The 15,450-nt window shown below is 47.5% G+C and overlaps 1 protein-coding gene across 1 annotated transcript in view; it reads right to left on the minus strand.

Annotated features, from left to right (window-relative positions):
- Clasp1 (cytoplasmic linker associated protein 1) overlaps positions 1 to 15,450 on the minus strand; it is a 212,633-nt gene that overhangs the window by 24,617 nt on the left and 172,566 nt on the right. The window contains exons 30-33 of the mRNA XM_038349426.1: positions 14,904 to 15,047; positions 13,924 to 14,030; positions 3,012 to 3,162; positions 601 to 844 (exon numbers count right to left, since the gene is read on the minus strand). Coding sequence (XP_038205354.1) covers positions 601 to 844; positions 3,012 to 3,162; positions 13,924 to 14,030; positions 14,904 to 15,047 — 646 coding nt within the window. The remainder of the gene's footprint in view (positions 1 to 600; positions 845 to 3,011; positions 3,163 to 13,923; positions 14,031 to 14,903; positions 15,048 to 15,450) is intronic.

The raw sequence follows: 15,450 nt of genomic DNA on the forward strand, positions 1-15,450 counted from the left end.
CAAGTATATTAATCTTTCTGAATCTATTTGCTAACTTGTAAAATGAGAACAACAATCTCTAATTTCAGGAGCTAATGGGCATATGTGTCTCAGCAAAGCACCAAGCATGAGATAGGCAAGTAACTACCATCAGATGCACTGCCTCCTTCTCTAGCACAGCAGGGCACAGCCTGAGAAGACTCCGGGTGCCACACTTCTAAAGGAAGAGGGAAACCTTGCGCATGGCTTTGGGACCTCACCTTCACAGCTAAGAGAGCTGGGGCAGTGTGGGCCAGGGTCTTCACAGAGAGCAACTATTAGATGCCTGTGCCCTGCTGCACATCCTGGTCAACCACTCCCCTCAGGGAACATTCCGGGAAGCCCCAGCAGCAGAGACTTCATGGACAGACTGTAGGCTCGCAGAGGGTAAAAACAAATAGGCTTCTACTCACAGGGGGCTTCTCAGCCTAAGCACACAGCAGGGACTCAACAGGCAGTTCTGAGCAAATGACAGACCAGGACAGACCCCATGTTTCTGTTTGTGTCCGACTGGACCCACAGGGCTGGATGGCAGAGAGAAGGTGTGGGGACATAAAGAGGCGGGCAAGCAGACAGACAGACCATCTCGGAGCTGCTCCATGTCGTCGTCAAACACCGCCTCCTTCAGCGCCGTCTTGTCGTAGGTGTTGATGGTGTCCGAGTAGGGATATGGGTTATACTCCCGTGCTCGTGGCCCCGGGAAGGCACGTGGAGGCTGCGTGTTGAGCAGGGAGGTCTTGTTGTCCAAAGCCATCCTGCCTCCTTCCACCTCACCACCTCCCCGGCCCTCGGTGGCAGGTGAGGCTGCTCCCCCATCTCGGGACACCTGGAACACAGCACACAGTCACTCAGGGACCTCCTGACACACCTGCTCATTTGTCTGTCTTCCATCCCTCCTTCCTTCCCCTCCTCTTTCTCTCTTTCTTTCCCTCCCTTTGCCTCTCTTTGCCACAGGGTCTCACCATGTAGTTCTGGCTAGCCCGGAATTCACTATATAGACCAGTGTGGCCTTGAACTCAGAGACCCACATAGCAGGCTGTCTTCCCAGTGCTAGGATTAAAGGCACGTGCTACCACACTCAGCCCACACTTTTTCTTTGATGCTTAGGAATTTCTAGGGGGTCAGGGATTTCCATTTGCAAGCTGGCCACTGACCAAACAACAGCTATTGATATTTAATTTTACTAAAAAAAAAAAAAGTGTATATGTGTGTCTGTCTGTCTGTACCCACAGAGGCCCGATAAGAGTGCTCTTCTTGAAGTTACAGTAGTTGTGAGCCCTGATACAGGCTTGGGAACTGAACTCTGGGAGCACAGCAAGTGCTCTTAAGCATGGAGGCATCTGTCTAGCTCCGGGCTATTGGTTTTCCATCTGAATAGAACATTCCTACATCTGTATATATATTTAGTCTATTTTTCTTTGTTATTTGGTGATTCACAAGGCTTCTGAAGGATCACTACCATGCAGTCTCAAGAGCTCCTTGGAAATGGAGGAGTATGTTCTTCATTGTCCCCATTCTTGAGAAGCCTGCTTCAGACCACTGTGGCCTCTGGTTCTAATGCCACTAGCAGGGACTTCTCAATGACACCTTAATAATAAATACCTCTATGGAGAAAGCGCAAGTACTGTTCAGAGCCTAAAGCAGTCTAAATATCCACAAAGCAGCCCCTTGATTTTTAATTTTTTTTGGGATAATAATGAAGGTTAGCCAGATTATCCTAAAATTACCTCTAACCCTGAGAGACATAGTAAGTGTCTCCCAGGCCACAACCACTCTTCCATTCTTTGGATACCTAGTACTGAACTTTTTTCTCCTACGTCTGTCTTCACAGTGGTCTTTCAATGGTCTCTGGCAGGTTTCTGATAGTTTTGCACTGCTGGCTAGTCTTATGCCAACTTGACACAATCTAGAGTCATTTGGGAAGAGGGAACCTCAACTGAAAACAAAAATACCCCTAGAACACTGGCCTGCAGGCAAGTCTGTGGTGAACTTTCTTAATAAATAATGTGGAAGTACCCAGCCCATTGCAAGTGGTGCCCCCTTTGGGCTGGTGGCCCTGAGGGTAAGAAGGCAGGCTGAGCCAGCCATGAGAAGTAAGTCAGTAAGCAGCACTCCGCCATGGCCCTGCATCAGCTGGCTTCTCTGACTCCCCTTGGGGACGGACTGTGACATGAACTGCGAGCAGAAACCAACCTTTTCCTCCTCAAGCTACTTTTGCTCAAGGTGTCCTATCAGAGCAATAGAAAAGCAACCAAGACCTAGTATTAGACCTTTACCTTGGCCATGTTAGCCTGGGCAGCCCCGACATGACAGCACTATGGGGACAAATCTAGGCTAAGTGCTGGCAGTGGGCAGCCTGTTTCCTCACCTGGACATGAGTCCCAGGAATCTGGAACATACTGGTGATTCCCACAAACTGCATTTGTGCTGCTAACAAGATACAGCTCTTACTCTATGTTTATATGTTTTAATAGTTGTGGTAAATACACATACCCTATCATTTCAACCATCCATAATCATATGGTTCAGTGCCATTATATACATTCACTATTTTGTGTAACCACCAACATCATGTATACTCCAGTCTTCCTCATGATCCCTTCTCCCCCCAAACCCTACACCCAATAAATAACACTCCCCCTACCCCCACAAACCTTGATTCTATTCTCTACTAATCGGCCTACACTAGGCATCTCAGGCAAAGGAAATAAAAGCATACTAGCCTCTTTGGAGCTGGCTTATTTCACTTGGCATTATGCACTTAAAGTTCTTCTAGGTTCTAGCACGGGTCAGACTTCTTCCCTTTGGAAGGCTGATTGTCACATCTTCACCCTTGCACCTGCTGATCCACACTGGGGTTGTGTTCGCCTCTAAAAGTACTATTATTTTAACACCAGAGTAGAAGACACTGTCACCAGAGAGTTCAGTGTGGGAAAGACTCAAGTCCACTGCTACTTAACTGACATAGTTGTCCACTGGCCCAGGATACTCACAATATCACAATCCTTCTTGCCATCTCGCTTAATTGGCTCGTTTAGGTCCTCTTGGCTTCGGAAGCTGAACTTTTCGATGGCTTCTGTAACTCCACGCAAAGAGCTGTAGATTTCTTCAGAGTTCAGGTTCTCTGTATCATAGTCCAGCATGCTATGATTTAAAAGAAAAAAAAGCAGTTTTTGAAAAACTGAGGTGTGCATAAAACCAAGACACGGGCCTAAATTATTTAGTGATTTAGAGTAAGACTAATTGTACTTGGGGTCTTCTGGTTAGTTGGGACAGGAAGGGCACCGCCACTGTCCATCTTCCAGCCAGAGCTGCCCCAGACACATCACACAGCCCCGGGAGCCAGTGAGAGACGACAAAAGCACAAGAATGGGAGAACTCAGGAGTGACACTGGTGACAGAACGCACAGGTAATGACGGTGGAAAGGGAACGTTCTCATCCTGGAGATGGAAAAAGGTAGTTTGGTTGTTACTGGTCTCAAATGTACAAACTCTGGGGAACAGGCACATGGAAATAAGCTCGGATTACAGAGAGACTTTACAGACTGGGCTGTGCACCCCAGAATCCAATCCAGAGAAATAATTAAGACTCTCCCTCAAAAAACATAAGCCAGCAGCTTGGGAGTCAGAGTCGGATCTACCCTCACCAGGCTCCTGGGGCTCTACTTCCCACTGGTCTAACCCAGGAGCTTGCTGGGAATATGAAATTCTTTTATTAAAGCAAATCTTAAAGAGATGAGCCACCTTCCTGGATAAGCAGGTAAAAACACTTCTAGAAACAATACTTGTCCTTCATGGGAAAGTGATGTTAACTGCTATCCTTTGAGACACTAATAATAAAACATGAAACAGAAATGGTTTGAAAAAAGAAAACGAGAAAGTCTTTTGGAGTCCTGTAGTTCATTGGCAAATGCTCTTTAGATGTGTGAAGAGGCTGACCAGAGGGTCACACCTCTCCTTACTGAGAGTTAAAGAGACTACGAAGCACAGGATGGGCAGACAACAATGAGAGGAAGCATGGCGGGACAGTCGACTAAGGACAGTTTAAACACTGCTTGCTTGAAGACAGCATTTGTAGGAGCTTAAACGAGACTGTCTCCCAGAAGCTCTGGTATTTGAATAAATGGCCCATAGTTTGTCAGGAGGTGTGGCCTTACTGGAGGAACTGTATCACTGGCTCTGGACTTTGAGAATCAAAGCCTTGCCTATCTTCCAGTTTGCTCTCTGCAGCAGGCCTGCCTTTGCAGATGTGTACTTAGTCTCCTGCTCCTGCCACCATGCTTCCCTGCTATGATGACTCCTCTCCCTCTGGAGCTGTAAACCCACATAAACTTTCTTCTAGCTCCCTTGGTCATGGCATTTCATCACAGCAACAGAAAGTAACTAAAACAGAAGTTGGTGCCAGAGCTGAGACTCGTGCTACAAGGGGTGGGGGGGTGTAGCAGGTAAGGAGAGCCCCTGCTCCGCACAGAGACGACGAGAAGGATGCCCTCAGTCAAGAGCCACCCAGATCAGCGTCCAGGGAGTGAAACAAAGTCTAAGGAGTTTTCTGCTTCTACAAAGCGACTGAATAAAAGGTGGCTGTGCTGAACTAGGTAAGCGTGCCCATGTGGTACCGGATGAAGGAGGCGAGGGGAAGGGCTGGAGAGTCTTCCTGCAGTCTCTGAGAGCCACCGAGACAGAGTGTGGCGGGCAGTCCCTACATGGATGCCTCGAGAGGGCAAGGGGCTCTGAGATGCCACTCCGGGAAGTTGTAAAGCTGCACACAGGGAGCAGAATCAGCCTAAGGAAGAGACAGACATCACAGGCAGCAAAGCCATAGAGGCAAAGCCATTCAAGTCTTTTGAAATGAAAACCCCAAACACAGACATAAGAGTTAGAGGATTCAGCATTTGCTCTGATGGTTTCAGTCTCGTTTTGGTTCAGTATTTTTTAACTGTGCTGCCACCATTCCTTTCTCCTGGAATGGTAGTATCTCTTCTGTGCCATTATATATTAGAAATATGTACCTTGTCTTGGTTTTACAGGGGGCTACAATTAAGAGATTGCCTACAGTCTCTGAAGAGTCTTTGGGCTTTATGAAAGACTATGAGAACTTTTGAAGTTGGACTAAATACATTTTGTATCACCATATGGCAACAAGCCTATAAGGGCCAGGGGGTAGAATTTAGTAGTTTAAATGGCTCTAATATTTGGACATTTGATCCCCAGTTAGTAGTACTGCTTGAAGGTTTAGAAGTTGTGTTCTTCTTGAAAAAAGTACATCACTAAGGGGTAGGCTAGTCTTGCACTAGTCATGAAGCTAGTCTGCTTCATGCTTATGGTTTGAAGATGTGAGCTCTCAGCTTCCTGCCGCCATGACTGCTACTTGCTTCCATGCTTCCTCTGCCATGATCCCTTTGGAACCACAAGCCCAAATTAACTCTTCTTTCTCTAAGTGTCACAGTTATGATATTTTATCACAGCAATTAAAAGGTAACTAACACGGTATCAAGAAAGGACGAGATGCTGTAAGCTAATTTCACATACAGAAAGTCCTGAGCAAGCTGAGGAGCTGGTGCACTTGGGCAACCCTTGGCTGTGCAGGAAGAAGCAAGCAGCATTGTTAGTTCTTCCACTGATGAGATCTGTTCCAATGGCAACACCGCCAAGCCATGCACAGCACAAGAAGTAAATTTCCTTAAGTTAAATACAATCAGAATTGACTAAGCTCCTCCCCCAGGGCATGTCATGGAGTGGCCAGGTCTCTGCCTGCTGGAGGGTATTTTCTAAGGCTGGCTACAGCAACAGTCCTGAGTTCACTCCCATGGGTGGAAGCTACTAGCCTAGCACTACACAACTGGTACAGACAGAACCCTTCTTTCCTGATAAATGGAAGAAAGCACACACATATCAGCCGTGTTAGGAGAGTTCAGACAACACACACCAACTCCAAGACTGGCCTTGGCACTCAGTGAAAAGAAACATGAACCCTGAACACATCTGCAGCTGAGACCCAATGTCTGCACCCATGAGAACTTGGTTTTTGTTTTTCAGGACAGGGTTTCTCTGTAGCTTTGGAACCTGTCCTGGAACTAGCTCTTGTAGATCAGGCTGGCCTCAAACTCACAGAGATTTGCCTGTCTCTGCCTCCCGAACGCTGGAATTTAAGGGTATGCAGCACCACCGACCAATTTGTTGTTTGTTTTTTTTTTTTTTTTTTGAGAGAGGTTAATTTAGGACATTCTCAGCTCACAGGCTGCCCCCAGGCAGCTTTCCAGAAGTGCTGAGAGCACGACTGGAGAGGGAGTCCACGCCACTTTCCTCGGCACTCTGAGCTCCAGCTTACCTTCACAAGTGTTTATACATCTGACCAGTACACTATTTTTATGTAGAGAGACTAATATGACTCAAATAAATATATATACAAGATGTAAAAGAATGCCTTAAATACTTTTAATCACAACAACCAAAGATAATAGCATAGCCCATGCAAAAGAAAAAAAAACCAACGACTGAAAGAGTGATGGACGGACAAGAGGCGGTCTGGAGGGATGCTCAGTCTTTACGGCATGTCACAATATTATTTTCCATGTGTTGCTTCAGAGAATGTTGGCTTTCAGATAAATTCACCCCATGATTTTCTACCCAAACACCCTTAAATTTTTTCATTTCAGTTCAAATGACTGCACCATCACAATGGCCTCTTTTGAAGGTAAGAAAATGAAGGCTCTGCCAGCTGTTGCTCTCGCTTCTCCCTTTCCAGGAATGAACCAACTCCAGCTGCCAACTGGGAGCAGCGCGTGTCCGTGCCCACTGGGCCATCCCCGAAGGTCACCTGCTCAGGTGCCCTCAGAGTGAAGCCGGCATCATGAGTGCGAGGTGTGAGAGACCACGCTTTCCACTGATGGGCATCATTCCCGTTTGCTTTTTCCCTTTTTAAGATCAATACCCTTTAAGCCTTCACTTCTTAGGGAAAACAGAATTTCCCAGGAAGGCTGTCATCAGGAAGTAGGTTGGACAAACAACCCTAGAACTATTTTTTAAAAAGACTTTTGAAAGATTTTTGAGTATGTATATGCGTGTGTGTGTGTGTGTGTGTGTGTGTGTGTGTGTGTACATGCTTGCACAGGTACTCACAGAGGCCAGAAGTGGGTATTGGCTTCTTAGAGCTACAGTTATAGGCACCTGAAGTAGGCACTAGGATTCAAACTGATAGAGCCCCCAACCCTGAGACTTGAAGGATGGCACAGTGGGACTGGGGGGGGGGGGGGCTAGAAGTAGACTGTGAAGAAGCTGTGCCCCATAATGCATTGTTTTAGTTAGGAGACAATCCTAGGACATAATCTTCTGGGTTAAAGGCCAGGCCTTGATCACCTGTAAACATTCGGATTAGACCTGGAGGGCTTCTTGAGAGTCTATGAAGAGTAACTCAGTCAACAGTCCGAGGTCCTGTCAGCCCACACTGCAGCCACTCCACAGTGACTGGCCTGTGGAGAATTAGATGGTGGGTGGGAAGGGACACTGGGTCAGGATGCCAAGAAGAAACCAAACGGAGAGAGAAAGGCTGCTCTCTGAAACTATTTTTCTGTTGTTTTGGAAGATGAATATCATATATATATATAGTTTTCACTCAGCTTTCTCTCCTCAGCTGCTTACCAGAAGTTCTCCTTATGTGCACACTCCCCACCCCACCCCCAATACTGGACACTGAACCCAGGGCCTTGTGCAGGAGAGGAAAGCACTCTACCACTGAGCCACACCCCACAGTGTAAGTGTGTATTAACTGTTATCAGTGGGTGGGGTGGAATGGTGTATTGCTATGTGCTGTGGGAAAGATGACGCTGGAGAGGGTATCTTCCGGACGGCAATCTTGGTGGCTGGCTGGAAGATGGCTGGAATGAGGCACGCAGGCCGGCATGCTGGGGACAGTGGATGAAGCACTACACCACTGACAAGGCTAACATGACAACACGGTGACAAGTGCAGTTATCGTTGAAAAGTAACAAGTCTGTGCCTCAGCTGTCACAGGAACCATGGCTGCCGCCACCTTGTTTTCCAGGTTCGTTTTTTAAATTCTTAAAATTTATTATCATGCGTGTGTGCACAAGCACCATTATGCACATGTGGAGGTCAGAGGAAAATGTGAAGTGGGTTTCACCTTCACCTTTATGCGGGTTTCAGGGACCGAGCTCAGGTGGTCAGGCAGGGGCACATCACCTTGCAGGCCCTCGGGTTTTCTTTCTCTTCTCTTTAAAATCTCTTATTCTCTTACACCGTTGGTTACACACTCCTCTTACAGAGCACAGTGACAGCTGGGCCTCCCGCGTTCTGCCCATGAGATGACAGGCTTCTAGGAAAAGCATGTTCTTAGCTTTGGATCTTTACGACAGTGTCCAAGAGGCCTGGAACAGGTGTCTGGAGGAATACATAGAACTTTCTTGGGCTCACAAGCGTAACTGCTTTAAAACCTGACGGAAACCGTGTCCTTCTAGACGTGTACACTGCCACAGTGCTAGGCAGCATCATTTCCCACCAACAGACGATGCTTGCTAGGGACAAATAACGCCTGGTCTGAAGGTAGAGCATCTTTCCCAACTAATGCATTTGTCTGTTTAGCAGTACTGGAGGCTGAACCCAAGGTCTCAGGCATGCTAGGTTCACCACGAAACTTTTGTTTCAGCCCTAGGCAGGGCATCTGTAGGGAGATGGGACAATGAAGTTACCTATCCTGGTGGTTTTGTTTGTTTTTGTCAACTTGACTTAAGCTAGAATTATCTGAGAAGAGGAAGCTCAACTGAGAAAATGCTTCCATTACACTGGCTGTAGGCAACTCTGTGGGGCATTTTCTTGACTAGTGATCAATGTAGGAGGGCCCCCCACTATGGGCAGTGTCATGTCCTGGGCAGGGGGTCCTGAGGGATATAAGAGAGCGGGCTGAGCAAGCCATGAGAACAGCTAGTAAGCAGCTCTCCTCCACAAGAACAGTCAGTAAGCAGCATTCTCCACGAGAACATCCAGGAAGCAGCATCCTCCACGAGAACAGCCAGTAGGCAGCATCCTCCATGAGAACAGCCAGGAAGCATCCTCCTCCATGACAACAGCCAATAAGTAGCATCCTCCATGAGAATAGCCAGGAAGCATCCTCCTCCATGACAACAGCCAGTAAGCAGCATCCTCCATGAGAACAGCCAGGAAGCAGTATCCTCCATGACTTCTGCTGCAGTTCCTCATCGCCAGGCTCCTGCCTGGAGCTCCTGCCCTGATTTCTCTGGAAGATGGACTATAAGCCATAAGCGGAAACAAAGCCTTTCCTCCCCAGGCTGCTTTCGGCCATGGTGCTTTATCACAGCGGTAGAAAGCACACTGAGACACCAGCTCTTCTGCACCTGGCACTCCCATGAGGGGAACTGCAATCTCCACTGTTACCTGGACATCATGATGAGTCCTGAATGCCACACCAGGCCAGACAGCCCGTGAGGGTAAATGGTGTCGGGTCTGGCTGGGTGGTTAAAGAAGTTACTGTCCTTAGACAGAGCAGCAGTCTGGCTCCCGAGCCCATTCCTGCTCACACAGCTCACCCTGACTCCAGTCCTGCAAGGCTAAACGGAAGCAGGAATCACACCAGAGGAGCTCAGAGGCTTTCCAAAAGACCCAGGGCAACCTTGGAAACACAATAATATTGTGACATTTTGAACAAATTTAACAGGTAGCATGTTACCTGGGAGAGTAAGAGCGCCTGAGAGTCTTGTGGGAGGGAGCGGTGGGAATGGAGTTAGGCTGAGAAAAGGGAGGTGGGGGCTTCGATAGCCCATCGGCACTCCAACCCCACAACCGACTGCAGTGATCAGAAGAGGAAAATCAGAGAGAGAAACACAGAAGCAAAGGGGAGGGGAAGAGGAAAACACTCCATAGAGCCCATCAAATTAGCTGGAGCAACATTTAGTGCTTCATACATAGAGGAAAAGAACAGGTTCATTTTACACTTTGCTCCTCAGTAAGACTGGCTTTATTCTTTTCTTTCCCAACCGTGGGCTAAGCTGATGTCATCAGGAGTCAACTGAGATCCCAAGTTTAGCTGTGTACATACCTGTGAGAGGGCGCACCTGCCTGCCTGGGCTGGACAAGCGCTGGAAGACTGAGGAGAAACTAAGGGTGCTCAGCTTACCACCCTAGAGGTTATTCCAGAAAGGACCAGAGGTGGCGCTCTCAAGACTTAATTTAAGTGGGACAGAAGCAAGATGATCCAAGAGCACACTGCTGTGCCTCAGCTCTCCAGAGACAGACCGTGCTCCTGGGCTGCGGATCTGGTGAGAGTTCAGAGGGCAGAGGACTATGGGGTGATACATGGGAGCAGTAAGTCCCAGGGGAGGAAATAGAATAAAGGAATAAAATGGCTTCCTCTGCTTCTGTACCATCTAAAGGAAACTAAACTACATCTGGGAACAAAGGTGTCCACTGCTTGCCACAGTGTCACCACCTGGCCTGGGCTTGCGGAGGTCCCCAGGGAAAGTTCTAACTTGTGCTACAAGAGCGGGGGCTGGAGTGAGAACACGGGGCAGAGTCCGCAGCGTCCTGCCTGCTGCAGCAGTCTGAACATGTGTGTATGTACGGGGTCAGAGCATAGCCTCAGGGGGCACCAGTACTTAGGTGACTTCTATTTTTTTAAAAAATATGAGACAAGCCGGGCGGCGGTGGCGCACGCCTTTAATCCCAGCACTCGGGAGGCAGAGGCAGGCGGATCTCTGTGAGTTCGAGACCAGCCTGGTCTACAAGAGCTAGTTCCAGGACAGGCTCCAAAGCTACAGAGAAACCCTGTCTCGAAAAACCAAAAAAAAAAAAAAAAAAAAAAAAAAATATGAGACAAGACCTCCCCCTAGCCTGAAGCCTCACCAAGTAGGCCAGGTAAGCTAGCTCGCATGCACGTGCTGGGAATTTGTCTTCACCCTCGTCTCATTATTGCTGGGAATACACGTGTGTGCCATGTGCCTGGCCTTTTTAGGAAAGTTTAAAAATAGGTTCTGAGCTCAAGTCCTCATGCTTAAAAGGCACAAGGTTGACCTTCAGCACGCACCAACACAGCTTTCACAGTAGGTGTCCCTAGGTGTTAGTGCCCCCGAGGAGGGTCACAGAACCCATTCTGTAGGGAAAATACATTTTGGAGATGAGAGGGCATCATGGTACAGGGTCTAAAGACTTTCTTCAAGCCACACTTGGGGCTGGGGGAAGGGGTAAAGGAATAGAGGTGATACTCAAGCCTGGCTCTGGGTGTGGGGCTGGGCTTGTGAACCCTTGCCATATTCTATAGGTGCTGCTTCACTCTGACAGGAGAAACACAAGCGCCATCTGCAGGGCGACTTTGCCATGGCACCAGAGGTGACCATGCAGTTCCTTTCTGCTCTACGACTTGCTCATCAGGAGCACCCACCAGACTGCAGCAAGACCCCAGACACTTGGAACTGTAGTTTGTTCTCTACCACAAAATCATAATGGGTAAAATGACCTAAAATATAAGTATTTGTTAAACGATGTAAAAAAACACAGGTCATGAATCTCTGCTCAAATACATGCCGCACGTGTTCATCAGTTGGGAACAGCTGTCAGTCATCCCACTCTCACAAAGTGTTGAGTCTGCTGGCATCTCCGACCCCACTGGGTTGATGGAAAGATCCTCCTCCCTGGACAGATCTAAAGCTGCCAGCCTATCAGAGCTGTCACCACTTCTAAACCAACCCTTATTGTCGCCATGAACTTTTGGACAAAAAATTTTTTAAAGTCCTAGGTCATCTCATTTTCCCTCTCCAGAATCTCTATCACCTCCCGAGACGGGGAAAGCTGCTGAGCTTAGCTGCTCAGGCGAAAACTGCATCTCTTTTATAATTTCCCCAGTAGAAGACATGCTTCCCAGCTGGGTGCTTCTTCCAATGATACAACCAGGTGGGGCAGTTTTCACCAGGGGACAAACCATCTCTCCTGGTGGGCTCAGGCTGGTCAGCTATCTAAGCACTAAACAGGGGCAGTTTTTGTTTTTTGGTTTTCTTAGACTGGATCAAGACTTTTAGAACCCAGTCCTGGGTTTTAATTTTTCCACACTTTTTTTTTGAAAGAAAGAAACTACATTAACTAAGTATTCCCTAAAGAAGATTTGGTCACAGGAAAAAATGTCAGCCACAGCCAGACCTTTTGGTACTGAAAAAAAAACCTCTTCACTTCTTTTACCTAGGAGTTAAAAAAAAGCTATGGTTATGAATTGATAGAATGTTTAATGATTTGGAGATCTGCGAAGATTAATTTCTAGCCAGCTCTTTGACAGGTACTACTAGGACACCCACCCATTTTTTAAAAAAAATTTTCCCACCCATTTTTAAAACTTAGGCATTTAATAAAGTAATAAAATATTAATTTGAGATATACTCTTTTCTTATTAGCTAATAATACAATAACTAAAAGATATATATGAACTGCGCACTACGAAGAGCAGGTTTCCTAATTACAGTGGAGAGCATCATGTCTAGATAAAACAACAACTTGGAGAGAATATGCATTCTGCATAAAATTTTCACTGTCTGTATCGAACCCTGGTCACTCAAGACAAAACATATACTGCAGAGATCTTAGTATTCAATCACACTAGGAGGGGCAGACATCCTGGCACCAGCTTCTGTCACAACTGTCTAACAACACACTGAGAACCTGACAACACAGACCAATCTGGAGATGTGACATCAGACTAGATACTACAGGTCAGGGAGTACATACAAAGCAGTCCAAAAACAGCAAGGTGCTAAAACAACTAACACATGCTTTCAAAAGAAACAAACAAACGAAAACCATGTGCTTTCCCCGAGAGAAAAGACTTCTTTTGTTCCATAATACTGATGTATAACTGGGGCCTGAAGAGAACTCTAGTGGTAAGAAAGGAATTCTTGAAAAGTTACATTTAAAAGCACTAATGTGCCAGGCTTGGTCTCACATGCCTGTAACCCCAGCATCAGGGGAAGCGAAGGCACAGGATCACGAGTTCAAGGTTATCTTCTGCTACGTAGACAACCTGGCTAACTGAGACACCGTCTCAAAATGAAAACCAAGACAAAAGTTGAAAACAAAAATAAATTTGGAGACTTTAGCGGAAGGAAGGGCACACCTGGCACATTCTCCTCGCGTTTTAAGACCTTGTGGCAGTACCCTCAGGAAAAGTCTTTGAGATTCTCAGAGCCTAAAGATCTTGACTTCTCACAGGTAAAACTCAGCAACTGTGGCCCTTGCTGGGCTAGAAAATTTGTGGCGTCATAGAGGCACCACTCTGAGGGCCAGGTAATGCCAGCCCGCGTGAGGGGGTCTAACAAAGCCCGAGACAGAGCACACTCTCCTTTGAAGTCATACCCCACTGTTGGGCATGGTGATGGATGACTGTAATCTCTGCACCCTGGAGGCTGAGACGGATACATATGGAAAGTTCCAGGCCAACCAGGACCACCTAGTAGACCCTGTCTCAAAAACAAAAATACAAACAAATAAGTAGGAAATTAGGCCCCTGACTCTGTAAGGCCATTGTGCACGGTCCTAACAGGAATCTGCACACGCTGGACCTTGTGATGCCCAGGTCCCCAGGTACTGTCTATCAGAGCAGCATCTGCTTTAAACAGGACGCGGGCAGGCCTGGAGCAGCTTCCTGACTGGAAAACTATGTCCTCGGGGATTCACACGACCTCAGTCTTACAATCTATGAGGTACCAGGTTCAGCGTTCAGAGAACATGGAGCACAGCTGCCCACTGTAGCACAGGTGTTACCTGCCGAAGACCACACAGTTACAGGCAGAGTGGGGGCAGAACCTGACTCCTGGCACTCTGCTACCAAGCTTAAGTCTGAGCCAGGCTGCACAGAAAGCAGGGCATCTTAATTCTTCACTTGTGGAATGAGCTTACCTTGGAGATAGTCCCCCATGGGAACAGTTGGTGGGTGAGGTCAGGGGGCTGGTCCTGCTGCTGGGGTGTCGGGAAGGCGTCCGGCCAATCGTATTGCTTGGAGATCCCTGGACCAAAGGAGTGTAGGCATCACTGTCCAAAGGCCTTCTTGAAAATTCAAATCCAACCCCACTTGTTGTCTCTTAAGCTGTGTGTAAATGGGTAGGACCCCCAGCCCCCACCTCCACAGATTATTAGTGGCATGGATGGATAATTGTTCTGTAGGAATCCCTGGAGCTTACTGACAACTGTCAGCTTACGACAGCTAACATTGACTGCCAAAGTGACCAGATCCAGAACCATGTAGAAGACAAATCACTAGACATGTGAGAAACTTTCAAGACTGGATTAATTGAGGTGAAAAGATCCACCCTGAGTGCCGGCAGTATCATCCCACAGGCTGGGTTGCCAGGCTGAACAAGCAGGACAGTGAGCTGAGCATCACGAGCAGTCACTACTTTCTGCTTCTCAACTACAGACACAGCGTGACCAGCTGCCCCTCAGGCCTGCCGCTTTTGCCATCCTTTACGATGACTGCGCCACCCTGGAAATTTGAGCCAAAACAAATCCTCCCTTCCTTCAGCTCCTCTCGTCAGAGCAATGAAAAGGGAGCTAATAGAGCTGAGCTAGAGTCATATACAGAATTAAACATTTCTCTCATTACGGGATTAAAATATCTAAGACAGATCCAAAGAACGAATGAAAAAGGAAGACAACTTGTAAACACTGCACTGACTCAACGACCTCACCCTAAGAAAAAGGCCACAGATGAGCACCAAGTCCATTCCCCTCCAGGGCGTATGCCAGCATCAGAAAGGACCCCAGCCTCCATAGGCTCACAGGCTATTAACCAAGATCAAGGACGCTGGCTGTCCATCAGCTCTGCAGTTGGGTGAGGGTCACTTGGCAGGCCATGACCAAACCACAACCAGGGCACTTACCACACCGGTGTTACTGGAGTTCTTGAGGTGGTTATGCAGGAGTTTGGTGGCACCATCCTGGAATGTTTTTGGCAAGGCACCAAGTAACATGGTAAATTCAGGAGTGTTCAGTTCAAACAGAGAGATGAGCACAATCTGCGCTGCCTGGAAAGAGAAGCACGGCTCAGAGACGTCTGTGCACCTCGTCTCGACAGAGTGTTCCTGACGTCCTTTCTCAAGGAGAGTGCTTCTGTTTAACTGAAATCTGGAGAAAATGGCAGCACGAGCCAGAGAGCCCAGTTTTAATCTGGAACATTCCCTGCTTCTGTTTTAATGCCCTGGCCCAACACATTTCTTTGGTTGTCTAGTACTAGGAAGGAAGCCAGCAAACAGAACAATAAAAACACACTAAATATTTAAGATTGCTCTCACTATAGGGAGAGCTGGACAGGCTAGCAATGCACCTCGGCGCACCCTGGGAAGAAGGAGCTTCCGGGTTTATCTTGGGACACTCCACCCACTGTACCTGACTAAGAAACTACACATTTTAAATACACGTGAAATACAC

The sequence above is a fragment of the Arvicola amphibius genome, chromosome 12 (genome assembly GCF_903992535.2).
Source record: "Arvicola amphibius chromosome 12, mArvAmp1.2, whole genome shotgun sequence".
Taxonomy (NCBI): Eukaryota; Metazoa; Chordata; class Mammalia; order Rodentia; family Cricetidae; genus Arvicola; species Arvicola amphibius.